The sequence below is a fragment of the Battus philenor genome, unplaced genomic scaffold (genome assembly GCF_028537555.1).
Source record: "Battus philenor isolate CCGP_79_NKW_IND1 unplaced genomic scaffold, ilBatPhil1.0.hap1 SCAF_22, whole genome shotgun sequence".
Lineage (NCBI taxonomy): Eukaryota > Metazoa > Arthropoda > Insecta > Lepidoptera > Papilionidae > Battus > Battus philenor.
This window is the reverse complement of record NW_027181685.1, coordinates 2,780,156-2,800,596: the sequence shown is the minus strand read 5'-3', so window position 1 is coordinate 2,800,596 and position 20,441 is coordinate 2,780,156. Positions and strand designations below refer to the sequence as shown.

Below are 20,441 nucleotides of genomic sequence, written 5' to 3'. Positions count from 1 at the left end.
ACCCAAAAAAAAAGAGAGAATAGGCACGGCGTAGTCAGCGGTAGCGTGATGTTTCGCCGCACATTGTTAACTGTGCCTACATACTGCGAATTAACGGTCGATTTTCAATGCGAAAGAACTGATTTAAACAAAAGGCCTATGTGAGGTTATTTCCGTATTTGTATAAATAGTATAAATTCAATAATAGCACATGCGCCATCAATAAAACAATTGCTTCTAGGTACTTTCAAACGCCACGTTGTCTTGAGACACATGCATGTGTCTACGCGAGACTAGACTACAAATTAAAATATTAAAACAAGCTGTCCCAAAATACGTGATTTTTGGAAGTTAGTTGAAAAGATAAAGACAGCGTTATAGTGCAAAGGAGTGCCATGTGAGAGAGTTGTACTTTGACCGAAAGGTAAGACGTTTACAGGTTTCACGCGGTAAGATATTTGCACGATGACGGTTGGTTCGTACTTACCCTTCGCCCGGGTAAGTTGCACAAAGAATTGGTAGATTGATTTGTATTATGAGATCATGTATATCGAGAGATAGATTAAAGACCAACGTTGAGATGATGGTAGTTGTGGCGGCTCCGCAGGGGCGAGTGTGGAGGATCCTTCCGGATCAGTGATCCGGACTTTTTTGCTAATAGCCTAGAATAACTCCCATGTAAAATAGGTAGGTTTTATATGGGAGCCGTGCCCGGGTGTCTGGGACTCCTGGGAAGGTCTGGGTGTCCTATGGTAAAGACCCATGTGTTTGAGATAGTAAATCCACCTGTTTAACGTGAGAGCCGTGCTCGGGGTTCTGATACTCCAGGGTGGATCTAGGTGTCACATTGTAGTAATGTGAATTAGGAGACATCACTGGGGCGTAGTTGGCAGCGGCGTGCCCGTCTTGTGGGGGCCGTGCACTGTTTGGTATCTCCCGGATGCGATCGCGTGTCAGTGCGGGTTTAGTATTTACATTTGTTGGGTCTCGAATTATTGGTATACATCAACGTGGTAAGCTTTTGTCGCCAAATCGATTTTCTACTTAAACCTAAACTTTTTAATGTGTGCAACACAAAAACAACGGTAGTCTTAGTGTAGTTTTCTTAAACAGTATAAAAGTATTGCGGCGACACGCCGCGCACCTTTATGATCTTCTCGCGCTACTTGTACGTAATCGTGTATTTGTCAATTCAAGCTTTCCGTATGGAACAACAATGCGGTTTATTTCGTACAATAGTATTTTATTTTAGGAGAGATGATATCACTGCTTCTAAAACTGCATAAAAGAAATTTTTACATATTACATAATAACAAACAGGCATATTATTAAATTATATGTTAATAATGATAACTAAGGTAGACATAAATAGAAAGTCATGAAAATCATTAAAATTATGTAGTTAATAACAATCTATATTTTTTAAAATCTACATTTGAAAAAATTCTCCTGTAGTATATTTATAACATTTAGCTACAACGACTCCGTGGCGCAACGGTAGCGCGTCTGACTCCAGATCAGAAGGTTGCGTGTTCAAATCACGTCGGGGTCAAATTAATATTTTTACTTACTTTTTTATTTTAAATTTAATTCTAAAGTTAAATCTTTTTTTCAAAATCACCTATATTCAAAATGTAATCTGTTCACTATTATTTTACTTTCTAATAATTTATGCATAAATTAATCTGAGAAATAATAAACCTGACCTTTCGTATATCATAAAACATTACCATAAAAATATAACCGCAATATAAATTATTACCTTTTATGAAATAAAACGTATTTTGGTAAGTTGTTAGACAATTTAAATCACTAAAAAAGTGATCACTTTGATATAAATATTTTTTCTACTGGATTAGATCTGGCACTAAATACGACTTTATTTAGTGCTACCGACACAACTGTACCGCGCCTTAGGTATGCGCACGGCGAGACGGGGGGAGTATTGGCCGCTCCGTTCTGTCAGTCCGCTGTCAACATTCGTAGCGGCGGCGCTTTCGCTTTCTCTATAGTAGTTTGGTAGGATTATAATACTTATTGCTGTTATTAAGGTTTACTTTGACTTATTACTATTTTGAAATAAAACGACGTGCTATCATCATCATACTCTTGTATTGATAATAAATTGGACTTTGGATATCTATTTATTTATAACTTACCTTTATAAGTCAAACATTCTGCAGTGATTTGGTAGATAAAATAATAACATCAATTAATTCGGTAACATTTATTTATTCGTACCATTATTTCACAAAAAGCGCGGACAACATGTACACACGTGTTTTCAGCACATTACTGAATAACCATTTGGGTACATCGAATTTTGTATTGAACAATATTTATTTAATGTTCTCTACACATAATTTTCAAGAATTTTAATTTTTGCCATATACGTTATTTCAATTATTTGCTATTATTACTGAATTTACATATCTTTAGGATTCAATAATTTATTTTGATTAGCTTTCTTTTAACATATGCTATTGAGCATGACAAACAAGTGAGTCTTCAAGGAATACAATAAAAATAATGACATTTCTTCCTCATTTTTTATGATCTCTATATATTGTTGCTATTTACAATATCCAAATGAATATTCTAAAATTTATTAAATATACAGAATTTATTTTACTTTCATATATTCCTGAACTATATTTGTGTAATTCACATATGCGGATTTAAACTAAGTGAGTTCTAAAAGTTTTTCAACATATTTAGAGTAAAACATCTTGAATATTCTCAAGTGTTCTATTATTAAAATTATCTTCTATATTTAATAAATTGTGCAGTGTCTATGCTTTATTAAAATTTGAAGACACTATAGTTACGAATAGAATTGAACTTTGTCGCAACAATCATGTAATTATTTGATAAACAAAAATAATTATCAATAAAAATTACTCACAAATCAAAACATTGTTTATTATATACAAATGTAATTAAAACAAAAACAATTTTGCACAGGGTTACTCAGCCACGAGTGAAATTATTACAGGGACCAGAAAGTAATGTCGCTTTCTCAAGTTAAATTTACAGAATTTTTTTATTTCTAATCAACAATATATTCACCTTCGTTATCAACAACCTTTTGCCATCTTGTATACAAAATCAATGCCAGAGCGGTAACAAATCAATCGGTTTTACTGTAAAATATGTCGACAGAAAAAACATTACTTTTGGTCCCCCTAATACAATGTGCACAATTTATTCAGAAGATTAAAGATGATTATAGTGCATATTATTGGATAGTTAAAAAAATTATTCATTACATTTGCGCGGTACAATTACATATGTATGTTGTAACAATTATTTTATCATGTTTTACAGTACCCGGCGATAAATATTACACATTCGACCTTTGGCTTCGTAGAACGTTCGTAACTGCCTATGTGACGTTTTGTCAATCGTGCGATAGAGATATCGCTCTACAAAGCCGAAATTAGCCGATTGTCTCTTTCCAAAGGTCGATGTGCAATATTTATCGCCGGGTATTGTACCAGAGATCGGATATTCGAAATCGTTACGAAATTCTATTGGTGAATTGTTGGCCCATTACTTTCGTGTTTTTGGAGACTACACCTGCTTATAAACCAGGTGGAGACTACAAATAGTTATTTTTTAAAATTTAACGCTTGAACCAACACTAAAGTAAGTCAATATGCTTTCGAATCCGATCGCTGTTCATATAATTGATAAAACAGGCTGAAATAATGTTTGTGAATTTCTATAACCGTGCAATTATGAAAGTAAAAGTGTTTAATTGTAAAACATCAACAACATCGTTTGACAAAAGATCTGAAACCTCGAGAGGATCACAACCAGCCAACTCGAAACTACATCTAAAATTAAAAAAACTATATTCAAAATCAAGCATAACATACATCAATGTTAGTTTAATAATGTTTTCAACCTTTAATTTGCACACATTTCATTACACGCTTTAATGCGTCAGCCAAAAAAATACCTTAAACTTAACGTAATAAGAATCACAATTTAATGTCACGTTTTTATATGCGCATTCCGCGAATACACGTGTAGACGGCTTGCGTTGCGGTTAATGACCAAGCGTATATTACATGTTTGTTAAGACAACGATGTAAACAATTGAAAACTATTTACAAGAGGCGAGGTTAATGTAGTAATGCCCCGTACGGCCCAATAATAACCCGTGCCGCAGTTAGTATCCTAACTAGAGACCAAGGCACGCACGCGATGTACAAGCAATCAAAAATTGCCACCAAGTATGCGTAGCTAGCTATTGCTGTCGCATGTCGAAGTAGTAACATCGTAACACAGAATGTAACACAACTGACGGAGACGTAACACTATAAAGTGTAACACATCTAAATGAGTTGCAATACATCCGATGAAGTCGTAACATACCAGACGGAGTCGAAAAACACCTGATGGAGTCCTAATACGCCAAACGGAGTTGTAACACACCAGATGTAGACGTAACACACTGGTATAAGATAGTTCGCGGTGGGCGCGCTCAGGGCAGCGGGCCGACGTGCACGATGCGCGCGAGCATCACGCGCGCGCCCACCCGCTGCGCTCACATGTTCTGCCACGTGTTCGCGACTACGATGTTCGCGTCAAGGCCACGCGCGATGCGCTCGTGGATGCCGTGGCTCAACCACAGCAGCCGCAGGGTCTCGTAGCGCTCCGGGCACAGCTGCAGCGGGTTCCCTCGTCTCAGGCCCTGACACGTCACCAAAAATTCTTATATATTTGTTTCTTATTATATTACATAGCAACTGGAATATTGGGAAGTCGCCAAAAACGTTTAGCGTAAGACAAGCGTACATGTTGTCAATTTTTGAGGGGGGGAGGGGTCCCTTTGTGTTGAAGAGGGATGCGTGCCTTACCTGGTCGGTCTCGCCGTAGGAGTCGAGGTAGGGCGCGGGCAGCATGGCGCCGCGCGCAGGCGCAGGCGCTGCAAGCAGCAGTAGCTCGCACTCGCGCACGCGCAGAAACACGCCGGCGCCCGCACCGCATTCCGTCGCATGCGCGACTACCGCGCCCACGTGCTCCGTGCCGCCGCCGCGACCACTTTGCTGCACACACCACAAGCCAACTTCACTCACAATCTCATACAAACTTACCCACTATACTAATAAACATGTACACGCACAACAACCGGATATCACATTTTAATCGATTTGCCAAACAAATTTTTACTCGCTTATGTTCAGAATGCTTCTTTTACTAATCTTGATATATAAAAAGATATTAAACTTTATCATGGTTATCTGGCTGCAATTAAAAAGAAAAACAAAACAAAAAACAATTTGGTTGTTATTTAGAACTGTGGGAGCTCATTGTGGTTTACAATGAATTTATTTTAAGTGCAAGTACTAAAAGCCAATAAAAAGATTTGTTAAAATTGTTAAAATTTTTCAATTGTTAAAATTAGTAAAGAATGTCTTGCAACTATTTGTTTAATATACACCAGTTATGTGATTTACAAAACTAATATATTAGAGAAAGTTTGATCAAAGTAAATTTACATTACATATATCTTAGAGGTGATTTTGGTAAAGATTTCAGATTTTTATTAGTAGAGTAACTTCGTTTTATAATAAGTGTTACGTTGATAGTTATTAAAAGATGCCAAGTAATTATTGATTTTTGAAAAGTAAATCTGAATTTCATTGTATGCACAACCTCTAGGATAAACAATGTAAACTAACCTTTCGTACCTCGATCTGGCAGCAGTAGCTCTGTGAGCATAGGATCTTGCCGCAGACGAGGCACATGGTTGGGAACTTGCTGTCCTCGCGCTCCGAGTTGGGGCAGGAGAATTCCGACACCACGTTCATCAGCTCCGAGAAGTCCTCGGGCAGCGGCACGAGCCGCGGTGGCTCGAGCGGGCCCAGCACTTGATGTACCTTCAGCTTTCCTTCAAACCAGTCATTGGAGAGCGCCGACCACTCCGTCGCCTTCCTCCTGGCCAACGGCTTGTCCAGCAACTCTGTGAAGGTGCTGGGCAAATCCAAGTATCCGCACATGACCTCCCATGTGTCTCCGTCGGCGACCGTCAGTTCCGTGGGCGGTATTATGTCGCTCAAGAAGTGGAAGAAGAGGCAGCAGCACCTTAAAAAGACGTGGCATTGTCGTTTGATACTCTCCCATACATCATTGGCGTTTAGATTGTCCACGTCCAGATTGCCTCGTCGAAGCTCCTTCATGAAGCTGAGAAGATTTACAAGATCGGGTTTAGTTTTGTATTCTTCCTGGCCTTCCATGGGCTGACTGGTGCAGGCGGAAACGTCGACCGCTATGAGTGCTTTAGTGAGCTCGGCCCTGAAGGCATCGAGTGCGATCTGTCGCGCCAGGTGGGTGGGGCGCGCGGGCCCGGCGGTCTTGCAAAAGAGCGAGGGCACGGTGAGCACGAGCGCGACAAGCGTGCTGAACACTTCGTGGGTGAGCGGCGTGGTCTTGGCGAGAGTGTTGAGCGTGCTGAGCGCGTGGTGAGACACGTGTTTGGGCGTGGGCCACACGGAGGGGATGGCGGCCGCTAGGCGTACGAGCGCCTGCAGCGCATCGCGGTGGCGCGAGGGCAGGTCACCCAGCAAAGGGCGGCGCTCCGCCTGCAGCACGGCGTTGGTGCTCATGACGGTGTAGGCCGTGGAGCGGTACAGCGCAGCTATGGACACCAGGCCGCCCGTCTCCAACGAGCAGCACACGGTCGGCAGCATCTAACGATCACATTATGCGTACTTAAAGAGAAAAACAAAAACTAAATATCTGAATACAAGCATATGTAAAAACAAAGACGCAAGGAGGATATTACACCATTTGCGCCAGTCTTTGGCGTTGTGCATTGCTCCAACTACAGTAGTATTGGAAGTGTTTTGGACCTGATCGACAAGCGCATGGAACAGCGGCCTCTTGGTCTTTGCCAATCGAGTTTCTTTCTATCGAGTGTTTTTCTTTCTTTCGAGATACACTGGTTCTACGTACCCGTACGAAATCCTCGACGAGATTAATGGCGGGGTGTCCCGCTGCGGGCGCGCCGTGGAAGTGCGCGAGCAGCTCCGCGGGCAGGATGTTCTCCGCGTGCGTGGAGGCGTACACCTCGGCCTCCGCTTCCGTCTCCTCCTCCGTTTCGTCGGACGCGGCGCCGACGCTCCGCGCACGCGCCACGCAGTGCATTTCTTCGCAGTACTCCGTGCACACGTGCACCGCCTCGCACGACACCTGCAGCCGACGATATGAATAAACACCTTGTTTTCAAGCATACAACTCAATAACATAAATATAAATCTAATCTAGCCCCCCGAGCACCATGGATAACAAATCGCATGTAACGCTATATATTATTAGCCATTACGGCCACAATACTTCTGTATTAAACCAATCTTGCGGTTTTGCATTTCTTTTGCACAATGGCAAATTTTCAACAAATTTTAAAAAATCAACTCGCACAATTGCGCCAATCAGCTAACTATTGTGTAAATGCTGTTACTATGAAACTACCTGCTTTTTAAACACTTTTATTTAGTTCGACCCGTACGGAATTTATTTGTTTATTTATTTGAGTCAAAATTATAAATTGAAAAAAATTGGTACACACATTTAATTTATATGACAATACAATACAATAAAATCAATAACATTATAAATCCAAGATGGCCGCCGATACAAAATGGCGGATTACATATTTTTCCTTAACCCCCTCAATATGGGTATCAAATGAAAGGGCTACACTAGTAAAATACGATGATTATGTCAAAATTTAAAATTCAAGATGGACGCCGTTCCAATATGGCGGACTAGGTACATATTTTTCCACAACCACCACAATATGGGTATCAAAAAACCGTTTAACTTAAAAGTTTTTTAAATGTATTTATTAAGCAGACAAATCTGTCTGTTGGTTCGCCTAGGCTATGCATAGGCCTCCCTTAAACCTTGCGCAGTTTAGCAACTTTTCGTGATCCTGTCGGTCCATCTAGTCGGGGGCCTCGGAGTAGTGCCATAAGTTGCTGAGAAATCTTTCTACATTTACCCATCAACTGGTTTGTGTTTCTACGCCATTATTATTTTGTATTCTGGTGATATACCTGATGTCTAAGCTGAAGTATGAGCTCAACGGAGTCATTGTAGGTCTCCTCGCTGAGCGGCGGGGGTGAGCCGCTGGGTAGAGAGGGAGTGGGCATGAGAGGGAGCGCAGTGTTGCACAGCCTTTCGCATAACGGACAGAGATATTCCTTCTTCTCCACATCAAAGGGCGCCGGCTGACGTAGTCGATATGGTCTGGAAATAAACACATTGCAACTATTAACATTATAAAATGTAATCCTTTGGACATCGATTTTTTAATCAGGTATTCGTAAATCAAAGTCAACACCAAAGTGGCAAACTGCAATATGAAATCCTAGGAATATATTTTTAATAGTCCAATTTAATAGTTAATAGTATCACATTGAACTCTATAACAGGATCATAAAGCCAAAGTAAAGCATTTTTAATATAATAAGTCATAAATCATCCAATCCATTTTAAGTAGTTTTTTACAAACGTCTGAAGCATAAATTAAGTGAGAAAACCTTATAACATACAAACTTAAATACATGAAATCCAGATCGGAAATACTTAATAAGACTTTTTGACTCAGGCTGTGAAGAGAATAAACTCTTGTTTTTGGAAAGTCTATAGAAAAGCAGAAGACTGTGCCCTCTAGAGCAAAAACCTTATATAAGACGCAGCCCGAGAACACTATTCTTCCTCGTCCGTAAAGGATGGACTAAAAATAAGAAAAATCAAAAAAAGTTGGTGGGTATTAGTGAGAGAGATAGCAAGAGAGTAAGTTTTTTTTATATACTTCCACATATATTATTGCCAAAAAAAGTATATACAATATCGCCAAACTGTACAAATAGTTTGGGGTATGATAGTGTGTGTGTGAGACAGAGAGTGATAGATACAGAAATTGAGTAAGTGAGATAGAGGTAGTGACCTGATCTTCTCCTTGTCGCGGACACCGTCGACGTACTTGCGGCAGCAGCGCGCGTGCAGCGCGTGCCCGCAGCTGGAGACATGCGGCTGCGCGCCGAAGCCGGCCGCGCACCAGGCCTCGCGCGTGCAGCTAGCCAGCTTGTGCGCGCGGCTCAGCACCGTAGAGTACTGCACGAACGCGACCAGCACCAGCGGCTCCGACTTCGACTCCACGCGCGCCTGCCACACGCCACCCAATAGTTAAAAATATCTTTCATGTACCACTAGCACGTATCAACTCAGGTACAGTAATCTCTAAGCTAAGTCGCCTGGCCTAGATTTATAACTTTTGGTACAAACAAGTTATGGAAAGAAGTATATTCGAATAATTATTTTACTTTTGATTTATAATATATGGCCGACAGGTATTTGATTGGCAACTGCGAACCGGTAGGCACGGCGTGGGCCCACTAAGTGGACCAACGATATATTTAAGGTCGCAGGAAGTCACCAGATGTCGTCTGTGCAGACCATTCTTTGTGAGCTTTAGAGGAGACTGATACTGCGGAGCGGGGGCGTCTTTCGACTGACATGATGATGAAGCTACCTCCTCCTGGCACATGATGCAGACGCGCGGCGGATCTGGCACGCCACCGCCCCACACGCCCAGCGCAGCGCCTGCATATAGCGGCCGCAGTTCTTGCTCCTCCGCTGTCACCTACAACAGATAAAAGGTTACATTAGTATAAGACCACATTTGGGCACCACCTCAATTCGTTTCTTTATTCTTTCGTACATTAATTTAACACTTATATAAATTAAGTTAAATTACTAACACGTTATTAGAACAAATAGTAGTAAGTTTTATCTCTTAATCTGCAATAAAATAAAAGGCTTTTATTTTTAACTAACAACAAGGTATATTTCGGCTAACACACTGTACTGTTAAATAAACGTATAAGCATGAACATGGAAAGTCGGGGAAAAACTTTTGCGATAAGATATAAACGTATTCATTATGAGTCCCTAAAATAAAATTATATATATATATATTTATATCTATTATCTAGTAAGATACCCAGATTCCTTATATGTTTTTTTTATTAAAATAATATTTAAAAACCCTATGTATATATATATATATATATATATATATATATATATATATATATATATATATATATATGTGTGTGTGTGTATTCAGAGATGCATACAATACTGATAACTGTACATACACACATGAAATAAATCGTCTAATTTCACGATGAAATAATTTGAGTGTAGGTCTATTGGATTTATTGTAAAAAGGTTTAATCACTATTAAATAGATTAAAAATATCATAACTTTATGTAAAACACTAATTTTATTTCAAATTGATAACATATGCGATTATAGCTAGATTTATTAAAAGAATAAAAGAAGCATGAATATAATTTAGCCGGACCCTACAGATAATTGAAGTATAAGCTGGTAAATATAAAAGCCAAAATTTCTAAAAGACTTGCTACACGGCTTTTTGTAAAAGTCATCGTTTACCTCTGTGTTGGTTTCTTCAAAGAGCACGGCGTTGTTTGATATGAACTTGTTCATCTGCGCTTTCATCTGCGCCATCAGCTTGGCACGTCGCTCCGCCGCCAGCTTGGCTCTCCTTGTTTTCTGAGCATCTGTGACATGAAAAGTTATTTTCCTTCTCAATTTTATTTTACGTGTTTTATCTCTACATAATACATACATCAATACAATCTCTGTTAACTAATAGAGAATGCTTTCGGCATTAAGTTCGCCGTTATACATAAAATGTATGTTTCATTAAATAAATAAAACTGTTACATACTCTAAGACAATTTGACATTCATGTAATTTAGTGATTGATAGATTAGATTTTGCTCAGTTTAATGCAAATTTTTAATTATTTATATTAGTCACTTAAGTAGCCTCCATAAGTTCTCAGCAAAACACTTCCGATTATCAAATTATAGAAGCTATTCTAATATGTCTATTTTTATTCTGTATTTCTTTCACAAAATATTTACCCGCTTGATCCACAACCGGGGCTTTGTCTTCCTGATCAGTCTCCATGCTGTCACCGTCTCCCTTGTTATCATCAGTCTGACCCAGCAACGCTCTGGTATAAAATATATTAATATTACGTAATACAACCTAATTAACTAAGTACCTATATGTAAAAAACCAATTAAAAATACGAAGAGGCTTTAAATGACTCAGTCAGTCGCCAACATTTCGGAAAAGCCCCTAATGGAACACTAAACCTGGCAGCAACTGACTGGGGTTCAGCTACTAGCGGTATTAGCTTACGGACTGGGCGGTGAAAGGTGCCTTCTTTAGTAGTCACGTAGGCGACGCAGAGTAGTCCAACAAGTTCCCCTAAAAGTTTTGGCTATCCTACCAAAACAAAGATTCCTTGGTAAGGAATTATCCGCGATCAGAACTATGCCACCTTAGCTCACACCAACATCACTCCTGTTTCGTCCTCGTGGAATTAACGTTGGCAGGTACTCGGTGCGTCACCTTTTCCAAAAGTGATCTGCTAGCCTGAGAGCGTATCTCCAATCGCATCTACGCAGAAGCTCCTGATCTGAGAGCTTAACTTAAATATATCTAACTAAAAATCTTTTGGGCTTACGTCTAACAGTGGAAGACAACGACGACGTAATAATGATTTAAATACACTAATACCTCGCTTTTCGACGTTTCGTTTTGAGTTTTTTTTCGAAGTTGCGTCGCTGCTTAATTAGTACTAATTTTCACTGTGCGTCGTTAGATTTTCGAAGTTGCGTTGTTTCGGGTTCGAGTCTTTAAATTTTTTTTGCAATTTTCTATTTTTTGTAAAAGATGGCAACACTTTTAGTTTCTAATTGCGCCATGCTATCAAAACTCGGGGATTCCCTTTCTAACTAAAAATCAACGCAATTTGAATACAGTTTTATTTTCACTTTGTTTTGCTAATTTTTGAGTTCAGTTTCAATTAAATAGTGTGTAGTAATGTAGTGTTGAGATTTTTTTTAAAAAGAATAATACATTTGTATAAATTTTTACGTGTGGTTTCAGGTTACAAAAAAGGTAAATATTGTTCCAATTTATTTATTGACAGAGTTATAATATTTTTGTTTTTTAAATGTTCACTTTGTTCAATTTTCTTTTTAAAAAGTTGGATTTTCGTGATCCTGGAACCTATCTTCGATCTTTACATGGTTTGCCATAGAAATCTTAATTCACTTTGAGGCGTTTCAATTTGCGTCGTATTTTTTTGGAACGTAACCACGAGGTAAAGTGAGGTATTGGTGTACATCATAATTCTTTCGCAAGAACACATTTCTGGAACATCATTATTTTGACTCAGTACTATAGAGCTGTAAGGTAATAGGTGACCTCCGGTTTGACTCTGTTAAATATTTGGACTATTGATTCAGAGACCATCAGTTTTTGAGACATGGAGTGACTGATCGAGAGAGAGGAAAGAGAAGATTTATGGACTTTGGTTCTTATTTAACACTTCGGGATTGATAGTGCTAGAGAGGGACAGATAATGACTAGATTGGTTAATCGACTAAATCTATGACACTAGCACAGTCTTCCGGTTCCGGTGTTGCTTGTAGTTAAATCTACGGCTTCTTTAAACTTTAACACCAACTTTATATAGTTATGCTTTAATAAAGATGTAACTTATTAAATACTTTTAATATTTTCGCCTAGGCCCCTTTTATCAGATAATGTTTGTAGTATAAAATAAAATGTTAGAGCTAGGATACTGACTTGATCCTGGCCAGAAGCCATCTGGCTAATGGCAGATGCGGCTCAACGCGTGCGCATGTGCAGAGCCGCTGAAGTAACGTCAACAACCCGCTGCGCTGGGCACTCTCCGCAAACGCCAAGAACTCGTAGTGTCCGCTTTCCTCGTCGCGAACCGCGTATCCTATCAAATGGAGCGCCTGGAACGCAAAACAATATTTATAAATATTTTCCAATAATAATTTAATAAATGAAAGTTCTCATATCTCATATTCATCTCTCATTAAGACCATGGAAAAGTCTACAAAGCCGTTGTCAGACCAGCTATGCTCTAAGGCTCGGAATACTGGACTGTAAGTCAGAGACACGAGCAAACACTTCATGACACTGAAATGAAGATGCTTAGATGGTCGGGTGGCGTCACTAGAATGGACAAAATACGGAACGAATATATCAGAGGTTCGTTTAAGGTAGCTCCGATCCCCAGCAAATTACAGGAAAATAGATTGCGATGGTATGGCCACATTCAACGTAAACCAGATGACCACGTGGTAAAAACTGCCTTAAGCCTCCCAGAATTCCCAAGAGGGAGAGGGCGTCCAAAAGCTACGTGGTGGTCTAATATCAGAAAGGAACTGGAAACCCTTCAACTTGATGCAGAGACAACCCAGGATAGAGTGGCCTGGCGCAAATTGATAAGGAGACCCGACCCCAAATAAAGGGAAAAGGGAAGGAAGAAGAAGAGAAAGCTCTCATATGAAAATATTTTTGAAGAAAAAAAAACCTTTTTATTGTATTGTCAAGAGAGAGGTTTTTCAATTACAATTCATATCAGAGAGTTGACAAAAATTTTCATCCTTGTATTAATTATTATACAAAAACACATTAGGATTATTTATTACCGATTATTAATTTGAAATTTGTTAAAACATAAAATCATTGAATTATAGAAAAAAATGTTTATGTTAGTTGAATTCTCTGTAAGGTGGCCAGCAGTGGAAATTCTTCAGCTTAAATGATAATGAATATTAATTTGGTAAATTATTGTTGTATATAAAATTAATGTAATGTTATGCTTTGGTTTTAATTTGGCAGTCATTCGAAACATCGGCGCTCTAGGATTGCTATTGTGACAATATGGAGTACATGTTATACATATATATACATGGATAGTAACAATTCGAACATACATTAATTTATTACAGATCTGTTTTGTGTTTTATCATCATTTCAGCAACAGGAATATCCTCTAGACTCGGTAGTCATATCTGATAGACATAGGTCGCCCCATGCATTACCAATATGATCGGAATTGTCTTACATTTCAGAAAAATGTGCTTTGCAAAATTGTGGTTTTGTGCAACAAATATTCAATTTTTATGTCACATAAGGGCAAGATATTTTATGGTAAATGAACCCAAGTCATAACTTTGTATTACAAAATACTTCCTAGAACATTCGAGATGATGAATGTCATATCTCGTCAGCTCGTTTGATGGCCTTCACCTTATGCACTTGCGTCTCGGAGAAGGCGCGCGCGCGCAGATCGAGTGCACGTTCCAATACGCAGCGCAGCACGTGCATCGCCGCGTCGCTCTGCAGCAGGCTGGCCAGCAGTCGGAACGCTGGTGACAGCTTCGGCAGCGGTGGCGGCGGGCAACACTCCGGCAGACCTGAAGGCGATTCCATATCCAGGTCTTAATGTGAATAACTCGGTATTGTTCCAGACAAGGAATGGGTCTTCATGTTTATTCTACATAATGGTCTATTTAAGTTCTCGAAAGCTCCCCCATTAGTTTTTGGAAAAGCTCTAAGCCTTACAGTGAGCGGCCATCGGCTGACATGAATGAATGAATGAATGAATGGAAGAATTAAATATACTAACCTGCAGCTTTCCTTCGATTCCTCTGTTCTTCCTCGCTCTTCGAGAATTCTTCGCGAGTGTAGTGATAGAAGAATGTGTCGTACTGGTCGTACAGGTGCGGCTTAAGGTTGTACACGCCACGGTTGCTGCCCTGCGGCTTCACGAAGTCAGCCACCTCGTCAATAACTGCTTCCAGCCCGGTCTCGTGTAACTGGTCTTCAGGCAATGATCTGTTGATCAATTTCTTTATTTTACTTATAAATATACAGACTGATTGAAAATAGATGTAATAGTTTCAAAAGCATGCTTGTAATTCATCTAGTTCATATCTTATTAATGTACAATGGGGTGGTCATTAACTGGAAGACACCGCGGTCTCTGACAAAACCCAGAGAAGGAATACCGGGGGTATTTTTATTGAAAAGGAATCCCACATAACCCTGGCTTCCTCTAGACACAGGGTATCTTAAAAATCCGCCCCCCCCCCCCCTCGGGACCAAAAAAGCATTCAAACTTTTTAATTATCCCCTATTTATTACTGGTGATCGATGTTACCTGTTAAGCTCTGAATGTGGCATGGGCTTCACGCAGAGCATCTGGATGATCTCCTTTTTGGTGCGGTCCTCGTTGGTGACTTCGCCCACGCCCGGCACGTATCGTGACCCCACCACTGTCAGAAAAACATTAATGTTATTGCGAAACGTTACAGGCTGTAAGATGTACTTTTCTTGTGGTGATAAGTGAAGATGCTATGTAAATAATAATTTAAAGTTACGCCTATTGAAAATTGGCATCGGGTGAACGAGGCCTTCCCATAGATTCCCAGTGAGATTATATTGTTCATTCAAAATGCTTCTCACCGATGATGAGCAGGCCCAAGAACTCCTCGACCATGCTGCTAGTCTGCCTCAGCGTGTCATACTCCACGTTCTGCTGCTCGAAGTCCGGCGCCGCCCACTCCAGCAGGTTGAACTTGTTAAGCACGTGGATTATGAACTCGTTGCTCTCGATAAGGGACGCGCCAATCTGTTTTAACAAAAATTAAAGATGAATTCGTTTATTCTTACGCTATTGTTAAACTATAAATATTAAAGCTGGTACGAACAAGTATGTAATAGAGATTTTGATAGGGACATTGGGTTGAATTGGGTTAATTTCAATGGAACCGAGTTGAGGCGAATTGAATCGGTTGGAGTCAGATTGAATGGGCTGAAGAGGGTTAAATTGAATAGAAGCAAATTAAAAGATAGAATCGGATAAAATCCATTAGAATCGAGTTTAATCAGACTGAATCGGCTAAAGTCGCACTGAATCGGCTGAAGTCGTATTGAATCGAAAGGAACCGAATTAAATCGAATAATCAGATTGAATTTTGTATAATCGATTGGATACGAATTTAATCAATAAGAATTAGATTGAATCGGATTGAATATGGTTGAATTTGTGCGGCCTCGGGATGAATCTAACCAGTGGCGTACCTAGGGGGTGGCGAGCGGGGCGGCCGCACCAGGCACCACAAGTAGGAGGGGCACCAAAGTTGAAAATAATTTTTTTGAATTTTTTTTTGAATGATGAATAATGAAATGTTAAAGGAAAAATAAAAACCATTATTTAAAGTAAATAACTTAAAAAGAATATCGAATTTTACTATTTTTTTGCTAATAAAGTTGTTAAATAATATGAACATTAAAAAAAAATAAGCGATGACAAATTTTAATATACACAGTCCTTTAAGCCTTTCATTCGCAAAACACAAAGTGTTTTTTAAAAGGGCCCTAAATGACAAAATAATAAATTATTACATTATTGCAAGATTATTTAATGATAAATAGATTAAATATAAATAATCTTGCAATAATGTCAATAGAACATGAACTAGTCGACACTATTGATTTCGAAAATGTGATTAATGACTTAACAGGCCAAAAAGCGACGAATGTTCGTTTTTAAATTTTCTCAATAAATTTTGTTAAGATCTGTTATTTTATATATATTTATTATTATTTTGAACCAAAAAAATATATATATATAAACTACATTCTGTTCTGAATTCTGAAATTCTTTACTCTTTAGGGGGGGGGGGGGGGGGGGGCACCAAGCCCCAATCTGCCCCAGGCCCCAAATACCATAGCTACGCCACTGAATCTAACACAACTGTTGTTTAAAACAGTTGAAATCAATTTTAATGATTTAGAACCAGTTTGAACTGGATTAAATCGGTAGAAATTAGATGTAATGGAAATAAAAATAAATAATATTAAACATGTAAAGGCATTATTAATTTTAAACAGAAATGAAAATGACCTGAAGCATGACGACGTCGCGGTCCAGCATCTCGGAGCGGCACTTGACGTTGTGGTAGAAATACAGCTGGTTGAGCAGCGCGTACCCGTTGCGCCGCCACATGCCCGCGTGCACCTGCGCGATCATGGCCATCGTGCATAGCACTGGCTCTGCAACACAACGTTCGCATATGCATCGACCATTTCCTATTCTCTTTTTTTTATTATTTATTTAACATTATTTATTGTGCACGTTAAGATACATTTAATAAGTATTTATGTCATTTAATTTACAATAATATACAAAAAAGTACAATGGGCGGTCTTATCACACAAGGCAATCTCTTACAGACAACCATAGTATGGAAAAGGTAAGAGTACTAATAATGGGTAGTTTACGTAGCAGATAACTTATACAAAAAATACATATTATATACACAAACATACGAACATAAACATACATACATATGTATATAACATATATACTTATAATAAATAAGGTTTAATACATATTATAAATATATTAAAATAATAAATAAAAACATCTAACTGACTTCGATCAGTTTTGGTTCGATCCCCCTTGCCTCAGAAAGAAACAGAAGAAGACAAAGAAATGAAATAACAGATAGATAATTATAGATCTAGTAAATGGTTCTTAACCGTTTTCTTGAAAATAGGTAGTGAGCACGTCTTATATTCAGCGGTAAATCATTCCACAATCGAACGGCCTGCTTGGTGAAAGATTTGGCCATAAACGGGGAAAAATGCACTGGTATTTTTAATTCCAGATTCTCTGATGATCTTAAAGACCTCTCGTGTGTATGATTTGAGATAAGAGGGAGTGAGTGGATTGAGAAGAATATTATAGATTAGATAAAGTATGTGAGCATTCCGGCAAAGCTTTACTTCTTCTTAATTCATGCCAAAATTTTATTTATGTTGCTCTATCTATGTTTCGTGTAAAATTTTAATTGGATAACTTTCCTATATTGATTACATCTTTGAAGCTCTTCAAAATAAATGACATCTGAAGTTTTCACATATCATAGCATATTTTTTTAACTACACGTCTATTGCGATAAAAAAAAAACTTTGGGGGCGCTACTATATATAAATAAATATAATTAATGTGGTTCCTAAGTTAGGATTAAAAATGGGCAGGCATTCAAAGAGATCTAACACAGGTCACCTTACAGGGATTCCGGTCCGTTGTAGGAGACCCAGGAATCATGTAAAGTACTGACAACCATCACCTGGACAGTTTTATTATATAGAAATCTATCTATTCTCCCGCAAGTAACATACACTTTGTATAAATGATATCTCTCTTAAAACCACAAAAAAGTATAGATAGCGGGAGTATAAGTTTACCTATGAGTTCCTCGGGCGAGGGCTTAGGGTGGTCTTGGCGGTCGAACTCGCGGCTGTGGTAGGAAAGGCCGTGGCGATGCAACTGCAGGTGCAGGCCGGCGATGAAACGCGACAGCGGCCGATGAATTGACACCGGTTCGCATGACACGTCGTACGGGATCACCAGTGCGCTCTGATTGCCCAACTCTGTTCACATACGAGAAGAATTTTGTTATTATTAACCTTGTAACATACAGATAGTTAAACCTTACGGAGTTTTAATCATGAAACATGTCAACTTCTGACCATGAAGTAAATCTTCTATTTATCGCTGTATTTATCGTTTGGCTATATTCGAAAGTTGATGGGCGCTGTTAGCCGTTTTGACTTTTACAGCTTCATCGGACTCAGGGCTTGCGGATACGAAATCCGCGAGCTAATAAACTAAAAATAATTATCCTTTGTGGTTATTAACGTGTTTGAAAACAGACACATAAATTAAATTAATCGAAACTAGACGTTGGCAAATGGCGATAAAAATATATGCGCATGTAGCAATGGGTGTTACAATATGACGTCATCATATCCCTTCCACCGCGAGTGGGCGTGGCACCCACCTCTGAGTTGGTGCGGCTTGTGGGCGCAGGTGTCGGCGTGGCGCCGCAGCGCCGTGCGGTAGGCGGAGGCGAGCAGCGCGCGCTCGGTGCCGCACCACTCCAGCGCGAGCGTGATGCTGTGCGCCAGCTTCACGTGCAGGTTGAACGCGGACTCCCACTCCGGCTCGTACTCCATGTGCTGCCCACGCTGGTTGTAATGGTAACATTTTTATTACATTAAATAATATAATGCTACCTATAGACCATATTGATGTTGAAATGTATACTTTTCATATCTCCAATCTATTAGTATTTTTATAAAAAGGATTTATTTTTAACAGAGTCGTTCAGCCCCCAGAACCTCTTTTGCGATCGAAATTTCTTAAAACCTTATCATAGCTGGCCTATACTCGGCGTAAGAAAAATTCCTACCAAAATTTCAAGCCTCTAAGACCTATGGTACCAGGGATAGCTTGATAAGTTACTATATTAATAGAAATTTTGTACATTATTCAGTATATACCGTACACAGAGAGAGTGAGAAAGACAGATAAAATGACAACACCCATAAGTCATTGTCTTGTTCGTAAAACTATTAATATTAGGGGGGCCGGAAGGTAATGTCGTTTCTGTTGACATATTTTACAGAAAAACTGATAGATTTTCATCGCCCCGGCATTAAAAATTTTTATACTAGATGGCTAAAGGTTGTTGATAACGAAGGTGAATATATTGTTGATTTGAAATAAAAACTAGTTAAATGTGTAGTTGTGTAAAAGTAACTTAAGAAAGCGACATTACTATCAGGTCCCCCTAATACAAATTTAGTACTTTACAAAATTTTGATATTCAAAATAATTATACTTGAAATATAAAAACTGTGACACATTAGTATAATAAATCCACTAGGTGGTATATCACACAACTTAGTTAAGTCTGAAAACGTCACAAAAATAATTTATATTTATTAATTTTATTACAACTAATAGTAATGTTTAGAATACAAATTGAAACAGTGGAAATCTGTACATATATAAGTCTACATCTAAATATAAATTTTAGTATGTATTTAGCTGATGTTTTTCAGCAGTAAAAATCAACTAAATACTAAGTAAAAAAATAGTATGTTCAAATTAGTATGTACATCGTAAACAAACGAAACTGTAATCAAGTACAAATATTATTATAACACTTTAACCTTACCTGTCTGATGACAGAATCCATGCCTTGCATCATAACCAGCAGCGAGACCATCAGCGACAGGCCGTGGATAAAGCCTTTGCGAAGGTCGTCGTCAAAGGAGGTGGGCACGGACCCCAGCAAGTACTTCACGTCGTACAGGATGAACTGCGCGCGCTTGAACGCCATGGACACGTGGTTACGGTCAAACTCCAGACGACCCTGGGTGATATACGAAGAATATGAAAGAAGTCTCACAGCATTTCATTATCCTCTGGAATACCTAGCATATTAATATCAAAAATTTGTTTTAAACATGGGGCCACTATGATGCAGGTCAGGTAAGCAATCAAACATATAGAGATAAACAAATTAAAATTAAAACTTGAATAAAAGCGAATTAAAGAGTAATAATAAAAAAACCTCAAAATAATGTTATGTAAATAATAAAAATTCAAAACTGATAAATTGTGATAATATGTAATAAATAAGCATAT

The 20,441-nt window shown here is 38.7% G+C and overlaps 1 protein-coding gene and 1 non-coding gene across 2 annotated transcripts in view; one reads left to right on the top strand and one right to left on the bottom strand.

The window, feature by feature from the left end:
* Positions 1–1,459: 1,459 nt before the first annotated feature.
* Positions 1,460–1,531, top strand: TRNAW-CCA (transfer RNA tryptophan (anticodon CCA)). The gene has a single exon. It is a non-coding gene; the product is annotated as a tRNA-Trp (tRNA).
* Positions 1,532–3,539: 2,008 nt separating this feature from the next.
* Ubr1 (Ubr1 ubiquitin ligase) overlaps positions 3,540–20,441 on the bottom strand; it is a 42,659-nt gene continuing 25,757 nt past the window's right edge. Inside the window, exons 11-28 of the mRNA XM_068766852.1 lie at positions 19,969–20,166; positions 18,787–18,973; positions 18,191–18,376; positions 16,842–16,990; positions 15,398–15,563; positions 15,093–15,207; positions 14,559–14,767; positions 14,180–14,346; positions 12,698–12,873; positions 10,957–11,048; positions 10,460–10,587; positions 9,530–9,640; positions 8,945–9,162; positions 8,049–8,241; positions 6,946–7,182; positions 5,673–6,680; positions 4,848–5,036; positions 3,540–4,681 (exon numbers count right to left, since the gene is read on the bottom strand). Coding sequence (XP_068622953.1) covers positions 4,535–4,681; positions 4,848–5,036; positions 5,673–6,680; positions 6,946–7,182; positions 8,049–8,241; positions 8,945–9,162; positions 9,530–9,640; positions 10,460–10,587; positions 10,957–11,048; positions 12,698–12,873; positions 14,180–14,346; positions 14,559–14,767; positions 15,093–15,207; positions 15,398–15,563; positions 16,842–16,990; positions 18,191–18,376; positions 18,787–18,973; positions 19,969–20,166 — 3,876 coding nt within the window. The 3' untranslated portion in view covers positions 3,540–4,534. The remainder of the gene's footprint in view (positions 4,682–4,847; positions 5,037–5,672; positions 6,681–6,945; positions 7,183–8,048; positions 8,242–8,944; positions 9,163–9,529; positions 9,641–10,459; positions 10,588–10,956; positions 11,049–12,697; positions 12,874–14,179; positions 14,347–14,558; positions 14,768–15,092; positions 15,208–15,397; positions 15,564–16,841; positions 16,991–18,190; positions 18,377–18,786; positions 18,974–19,968; positions 20,167–20,441) is intronic.